Source organism: Vitis riparia, chromosome 12, assembly GCF_004353265.1.
Source record: "Vitis riparia cultivar Riparia Gloire de Montpellier isolate 1030 chromosome 12, EGFV_Vit.rip_1.0, whole genome shotgun sequence".
Classification (NCBI taxonomy): Eukaryota; Viridiplantae; Streptophyta; class Magnoliopsida; order Vitales; family Vitaceae; genus Vitis; species Vitis riparia.
In genome coordinates, this window is record NC_048442.1 from 7,915,259 (window position 1) to 7,923,835 (window position 8,577).

Below are 8,577 nucleotides of genomic sequence, written 5' to 3' on the forward strand. Positions count from 1 at the left end.
TCCCGATTCAACCCATTCAGAAACCTTGCCATAGTAGCTTCTCTATCCTCCTCTACATTATCCCGAATCATGGCAATCCCCATCTCCATGTGATAGTCATCCACGCTCCTATAGCCTTGAGTAAGACTCTATAATTTCTTATACAAGTCCCTATAGTAGTGACTAGGGACAAACCGCCTCCTTATGGTGGCTTTCATTTCCTCTCATGTCTCAATAGGCCTCTCATAGTTTATTCTTCTGTTCATCACAAGTTGATCCCACCATATAATAGCATAGTCAGTAAACTCAATCACGGCTAGTTTTACATTTTTCTCTTTGGAGTAGTTATGGCACTCAAAGATGAACTCCACCTTCTTTTCCCACTCCAAGTACACTTCCGGATCATTTTTCCCTTGGAATGATGGTATCTTCATTTTGATGTTTCCTAGGCTTCTATCAATCCCATCTTGCCATCTTGGAGCTCTTCGGAAACCTCTACCACGCCATTCGCCCCTTAGCGCAAACCTGCCCTCATGGTTCAATGAAGCTTGATCCTCTTCATCTTCAAACTCATCCTCATGGTAGTCATCAGAATCATCAACACGTGCACGCTTTCCTTGCCTTCTAGCATTAGGGGCTCTTTGGGTACGCTCCTCTTGCAAAGAAGCGATAACAACGTCTTGCCTATCCATCCGATCTCGAATATCATTAAACACCACGTTCATGCGTTCAAACTATTGTTGTATAGCCTGCAACATGAGAGATGACTCCTCTCCTCCTTCCTTATTTGATGTTTCGCCCCTGGAAGACATATTTTGAAACTACAAAAAAATGTTAGAAATAATTCCTCACAACACTCCCTTACGTGTTTACACTCACACTCGTGTTTCACTATTAAATTGGTTTTTTCCCTATATTAGTCTCACACTCTCTTGCCTTTTTCCACTCGTAGCTTCCCCTTTTTAGTTCTGCTTAAACTAATAAACTTAATCAAGAAATTCAACTTATAGTATCTAAACTAATACCAATGGTAAGAAAATATGACAAAAACACTAAATCAAAGGAAGAAGACAAAAGAAAATAATATTTTGATTTGAGAGAATTGAAATTACACTCAATAATTTTTAATTTTTTTTTTGCTGTTTTCTATTTCTTTTCTAAAGTTTTTCTTTTTTTTTCTTTTTTTTTTTTTTTTTTTTTGGAGCTTGGTGCACGATTTTAACCTCGTGCACGTCAAAAAAATAAGAACAACGAATAAAGAACACAAAAGGAACAAGATAGGATGATAACAGGAAACAAAAGATAAAGGGATAGAAAACTAATTTTAGAACCTGTGCTCTGATACCAAATGATGCGAACCTCAATCGACAAGATTTGAGACCCAACAAATAGTATTGGAATAATCGCCCAAGAAAGCTAAAATACAGATTTTTTATAGAACCCTGACCCAACGTTTATAAGTGAAACGCGAACCAAAAGTATAAGTAACAGACCTTGACCCAATGATTACAATGGAATCACGAACCGAAGGTATAAGGTTTGAACGCCACAAGGAAGAATCCCTGATAAGTTCACAGTTTTTGAAGAACCAAAAAAAGAGCAAAGCCTCACATTTTCTGATTTTTTTATTCAATAAAAATTATCTTCTATTACAATAAGTGAGTGCTATTTATATGTCATGAAAAAAACTTACTAAATATTAAAACCCTAAACTAAAAAATGTACTAAATATTAAAACCCTAAATAAAGGTTGATTTGGTCTAAAATTAAAAGATCCAAACTAAGAAAATAGCTAAAAAACATTCTAAATAATAAAAGCCTAAAATTAAGGTAGATTTGGCTTGAATTTAGAAGCTCTAGAATAGGAAATAACTTATATGAAGTTGAAAAGTCAATCAGTCATTAATCCATGCCATAAATCACGCCCAATCAAGCCAGATTAGTCCTCAATAGCTTGGATTAAATTTGTTACACCTTCATCTTCCTTTGGGCCAAACTTGGAATGTCCTGTGTTAGAATCAGCCCAAATCTCTTGAATTAACCCATTAAGTGCTTCTTTGATCTTCTTAGATCTTGCTTTAGTAATAGGCCCAACTGGAAGATGCAATGGATCCTTGAATGCTTGTTGATTCTCATCAATGTACCATCATTAGTGAGTGAAAATGATCCCATACAAATGAACATGAATGTTTGGAGATTTGGGGAGTTAAATGGGTGTTTTGATTTTTTAGGTTTAGGCTGAAATACTTTGATAATTTTCTAGCTTTGGATGAATTCTTAGGTGGGTTGCTCTGTTTTCCCCTATTTCTGAATGATATGCAGTGGCTTGTGCTTGCTTTTGTTTATTTATTTATTTTTTTATTACTGAGAGTTTTGGTTTCTTGGACTCTTGCAGTTTCTGGAGATTGAATCGGTGATTTGTGTTTGGCATGACGATTGAAGTCAAGTTGGTTGTGTAGTCTTAATGATGAACTTGTGATTTTGGAATTGTTTGACATTGAATGGTTGAAATTCTGGTAATGTAGTGCATTTCAGAGAGACTGTTTAGTGAATTTGGCAATACTCATTTAACAATATTTTTATGTTGTGATTTTGCTTACTAAGGTAACTTGATATACTTTGGTACTTTTCCTCTATTTAATGCGTTGTTAGAGCAAACATGTTAGGATTTATGTTTGGGTATGTGTGACGCTTAAAAACATTAGCAGAAAACATTTTAAAGAATGCAATAATGGGTATAGCAGATCTCTCATTGATAACATGACATGTACTGGGTTCATAAACATATAAATTTTTAAATGTATTTAGCCACCATATAAATTTATTCAGCACACCATCTTATAGCAGATTTCACTGATAGCAGAAAACATATAAATTTGTTTGGCCACCATTTTATATAATAACAGGTTTATATAATAACAGGTAATCCCAGATTTTTAAATTTCCTGTCAAACTACACTTGTTCTCCATATCATAGGCTGAAATTTAAATGAGTAAAATAAATAAAATTTCACCATCATTAAGCTGAAACCAAGACCTATAGTAAGACCTGTAGTAGCGGCCAAGAAAAGGCCCCATCCATAGCAAGACTTATAGTATCAGCCAAGAAAAGGCCCCATCCATAGCAAGACCTATAGTAGCAACCAAATCATTCCCTTCTCCATACCAGAATTATAGTTGCAATCAACACTAAGCATTAACCTAAATTTTTTTTTATACATTTTCCCACCTTATAGCTGCAGCCATATTTAGCCCTAACTATACACTACCTTTGGTTGCGGCCAGAATGAAACTACAACCATAATATTTAGTCATACTCTTGTATATGACCGCATCCATAGCATTTCTCTACACCCCCCTGTGGCCATGCCTTGTTGTGGCTCATTTTGTTTACACCTATATAGTTGCACTAAATCTTCCTTTTAGTTGAGGCCAATGGCCGCAACCAAAACTGACTTTCTTGTAGTGTTATTTTAAATAATATTTACTACTAGCACATTCATGTATTACAATAATGTCATAATTAAATGAAAGAAAATGCTTGCCACTCCATTGAAATGTTTGTATTGGAAATGTAGACTGGATCCATAGCATCCTACGTATAGGACATAAATTGTTATGTTAAGAGTTATAAATATGATATTCATTTATGTGGTACATTGATTTTATAATAATCCAAGCGAATATTTGTAACTTAATTTATCTATACTATCTAACAAAGCATGTAAGTTTTTAATCTCATTACTTTGTATCTCTTATGTGATCTGTTACATTATACTTTAATTTTATTCTTTTATACTTTGATTCCATTATTTAATACCTTATATTGAGTTGTTTGTAATTTGGTTTCCCATATGTCTACTTTTATCCAATGATGTAAGTTTTATTAAACACTTTAAATGATCTAGATTTGAGTTTTACAAGGTATTGATATGATGTTATTGACTTTTCAAAAAAAATTTCGATTTTCTTACATAAATTATCTTTTTATATTTATTTTTATATGGCATAAACTTTTTTAGTGTATTACAATGGCTTGGAAAATTTGCTCCTAAGATTAATAGTTTGAGATTACTTCACTACAATGATCCTTATACGAGTTCAAGACACAAAATTTCAAACTTAGGTATACTTGTGTTTTGATTTTGAAATTAAAACGGGTACAATTATGTTATGAAAAAATAATTTAGTTGTAACTTAAATGCCCTAGGTACTTTTGTCCACTTTTTTTTTTTCAAAAATTAATGATTTTAATTTCTTATTTTTCTAAATTAGGTTTTCAAATTTGGTACAAGTAAAATGCTTAAGGTTTGGGTATGGAAAGATTTGAAATTTTCATTTTAGGGTGTGAAATAAAATAATCTACTAGATAATTATTGTTTTCCTAATTCCAATATTTTAGAAAATCAAGTTTTAAAAATCTTAAAAATCCTTTTAAAGATGAAAGGCAAATGTTGAAAATTCGAGCTCCCAAACCTCAATATGGTTTTCAGGTGATCCAAAGAGCATGAGAAGCTATTGCATTGTAAACATGAAAGATACATGTAGGTGTTGATCGATAGAAGACTCGATGAAAGAAGTATCTGTGTCAAATAAACTATGCACGATTCTTTTATATTTAATGAATTTTTGTTGCAATCGATAGACTTGTTTTTACATCTATAAATGTTGAGATAATCTCTGCAAGTCTTTTTTCCGGTATATCTTGTATTCTTATATGATGAATATATCTTAGATCATTATGACTAGTATAAATTCTCTCAATACTAATATAAATGAATAATTAAATCTTAATGATTAACCAATATAATAATTGAATCAATTTGAGTAGATCTCAAAGTCATTGCTTTAATATATTTTATTTATGTATATAAAAAAAAATTGTGAGAAATGCCCTCGAATGTGCGTTTGTCATCAACATAACACTTTTTGTTTTGTTTTATAATTGAAAAACCATACCAAAAACAAAAGAATCGGAGAGATTTGATTAAAATAATCTCCAATTTGAAGAATGCTTTTCCTTTTTTAAAAAAAAAATATGAAAATACCAGCCTTTTTGAATAAAAATATCATTCATCAAACTTTTTTTCATCCATTTATGTTAAAAGCATTTTAAAAATAAATAAATAAAATAAAATAAAAGATATTTTTATTCATTTAACATATCTATTTACGACTTTGAACCTATAAAGGTCACCTTCACAAATTTTGGCCTCTCTCAAAGGAATTTATGTGAAAAGTAGCGTAGCATATTTGGACCCTTCCTTGAGGGAATATGAATCATAATTTTATTGTTTCTTTTCTATTAAAACGACAGGAATCTACAACCACCCACTGTTACAAACAGCAAATCGTGCAAAAACGACAACTAAAAGAAAATAGATTGAGCCAGCAAAGCCATGACATCGGTTTCTCGCCCTCCAAGACTATTGAGGCGTTATGAAGAGCCATTTATAACCCCTTCAGCCACAAGTATAAGTGTCACTCCACCACAAAGCCCTCAAAACATCCAATATTTTTCTCTCTTTGCAGTGACTGCTAGCTAGTGATGAAGCAAAATGAGCTTATCTTCATCCCGTTTCCTATCATGGGCCACCTTGGGCCTACTGTGGAGATTGCAAAGCTGCTTGCTCAGCGAGACCGCCGATTCTCAATCACAATCTTCATCATGAACATTCCGTTTGAGTTCCTTGATAGTATGACCAAGGACTCTGATTCTTATTCCATACGTTTCGTCACACTTCCTCCTGTAGAGGTCAGCTCCGAAGCGATGAGTGATCCCTTCCTCTCTGAATTCGTCAAAGCTAGCATACCACTTGTCAGAGACGCTGTCCACGAGCTCACTCGCTCCAACTCGGTTCGGCTTGCTGGGTTCGTTATTGATATGTGCTGCACCCACATGATTGATTTGGCCGATGAGTTTGGGGTGCCCTCCTATCTCTTCTTCCCTTCCAGCGCTGCTTTTCTTGGCTTCCTGTTGCATCTTCAGTTCCTCCATGATTACGAGGGCTTGAATCTCGATGAGTTCAAGGACTCGAATGCTGAGTTGGAGGTTCCGAGTTATGCTAACTCGGTTCCAGGCAAGGTCTTTCCTTCTGTGATGTTTGACAAGGAAGTCAATGGGGCAGAGTTGCCTCTGTATCACATGCGGAGATTCAGACAAGTCAAGGGTATTATGGCAAATACATTTATTGAGCTTGAATCACATGCTATTCAATCATTTTCTGGCAGTACAGTACCGCCAGTGTATCCCGTTGGACCCATTCTCAACACTAGAATGGGATTTGGTGAGGATCAACAAAATGCTAGTGCCATCATGAGCTGGCTTGATGATCAGCCTCCATCGTCTGTGGTTTTCCTATGCTTCGGGAGCATGGGAAGCTTTGGTGCGGATCAGATCAAGGAGATAGCACATGGGTTGGACCACAGTGGGCATCGCTTCTTGTGGTCCCTTCGCCAACCTCCCCTAAAGGGTAAAATGGAACTTCCAAGCGACTACGAAAATATTGAGGAAGTTCTACCAGAAGGATTTTTACATCGGACGGCTAGAATTGGAAAGGTGATTGGCTGGGCTCCACAAGTAGCAGTTTTAGCCCACTCAGCTGTTGGAGGATTTGTATCTCATTGTGGATGGAACTCCCTAATAGAAAGCATATGGTACGGTGTTCCAGTAGCAACATGGCCAATGTATGGAGAACAACAAATCAATGCTTTTCAAATGATAAAAGATTTAGGATTAGCAGAAGAAATTAAAATAGATTACAATATGAATAGTGGTTATATTGTAAGTGCATGTGAGGTTGAAAATGGATTAAGAAACCTAATGAATATTAACAGTGAAGTGAGGAAGAAGAAGAAAGAAATGCAAAAAATAAGTAGAAAAGTCGTGATAGATGGTGGATCTTCACACTTTTCTTTAGGCCATTTTATTGAAGACATGATGGCCAACATTCCATGCGAGCAATAAAGTGATACGTAATGTATCGGATTGTTAGTTTATCATGTGATGTATTTCAATGCCCAAGTAATTTCATTGATGAAACATGAGAAATTTGACCATTTCTTCAAGTTTACAAGAAGAAATGAAGGAACCTTTTGGTATTGAAAAGGAAAAATACGTAGATGCTAATATGTATTAATACATTCCCTAGCTCTTGTTGCAAGGATTCTCATTCATATATATATATATATATATATATATTCAAATATTATTGAACTTTGAATAATTACTTTTGTTACATACATAATTGATTAATAATTAATAGGAGATAATTTTCAGCCTTAAAATTACTCTTTCAAGACCTATATATCAAATTAAAATTAAAATAAAAATTGCTAAAACCGTAAGGCTATGTTTGATTGCCAGAAATTTGAGGGAAAATGTAAGAGAAAGAAAATAAAGATGAAAAGTATAAGGAAAGAAAATAAAGAGGAAAAAATAGAAGGAAATAAATGAAAAAAAAAATAGATTTAAAGTCAATATTTACTAGTTCTGATTATATTTGGTTTTCTTTGATATTTTTTATAGAACAACCAAAGATAAGAAAATTTATAAATCTTTGCAACAGACATATCTTCATGAGCAACTTGAAGTTTATCCCATGCTTCCTTTGCACGTTTGCAATTTTCAATCCTGCGAAATTCATCTAGACAAACTCCGTTAAAAATACTAAATAAAGCCCTAGCATTGGCTTCACTACCTTCATTGTTGACTTTGTCCCATTCGTGTTTAGGGTTAAGTTCACATGTTGATCTTCCTTGAGCATCAAGTATTAATGGTGATCTTCAACCATATTCAACCGAGTCTCATACCCTTTGAGTCAACAACCCTTTCTTTGGCTTCAATTCGAGATTGGTGTCTCTAATGGGAGCACCATCTTGCGGGGGCATAATAGTGCAGAATCTCATCCCTGTAATCTTGTAGATTCACATCCCGATATTCATGCCTTACCAACTCAATCAAGATCTCCAAATGGATGAAATTATACAATAATCAATGACCAATTACACAAATAAACTATAAATCATTTAGCCATAAGTTATGACATCATTTTTGTAGCTTTTTGTACATAATATTCATGCTCTATATTTATATAGTGTATTGATTATAAATGAATACAAGCTTTCACATCAGTATTATGATTATTTTAGTTTACCCCAAATGTATAATTTTATTGTAAAGAAATAATATTCATACTCTGTATTTATATAGTGTATTGATTGTAAATGAACTCAAGCTTTCTCATCAATAATATTCTTTTCTATTAGCCCCAAATGTATAATTTTGTTGTTTGTTTTATATGAAAATGGTAGAAATCTAGAACCACTCACTCTTGCCTCGATCCTCAACAAAGGCCAACCACAAATCATACAAAAGCGATGAGTACCAGCTATAATAACATTTATATTAATATAAAAAAAACTTTTATTAAAAAAAATGAGGAACTCACGTGATTTCAAAAGCTGAAATTCCATGTAATGAAAAGATAAATTTTTCTTATTTATATAAGATTTTTTAGTAATTTTTTAGTTTAATTTTGTAGAACATGAACCTTGAACAAACTCTTCAAGTCATTATTCTATTATTTTTCCTTTTTA

At 33.5% G+C, this 8,577-nt stretch overlaps 1 protein-coding gene and 1 pseudogene across 1 annotated transcript; one reads left to right on the forward strand and one right to left on the reverse strand.

Moving 5' to 3' along the window:
• LOC117925940 overlaps positions 1 to 704 on the reverse strand; it is a 6,679-nt pseudogene extending 5,975 nt beyond the window's left edge.
• Positions 705 to 5,484: 4,780 nt separating this feature from the next.
• LOC117926435 (anthocyanidin 3-O-glucosyltransferase 2-like) lies at positions 5,485 to 7,016 on the forward strand. The gene has a single exon (XM_034845534.1). The coding sequence runs from the start codon at positions 5,528 to 5,530 to the stop codon at positions 6,944 to 6,946; it is 1,419 nt and encodes a 472-aa protein (XP_034701425.1). The 5' UTR covers positions 5,485 to 5,527; the 3' UTR covers positions 6,947 to 7,016.
• Positions 7,017 to 8,577: the final 1,561 nt, after the last annotated feature.

Bases quoted from the DNA above. Each gene is read 5' to 3' on its own strand.
- LOC117926435 (XM_034845534.1), top strand. From the start codon at position 5,528: ATGAAGCAAAATGAGCTTATCTTCATCCCGTTTCCTATCATGGGCCAC.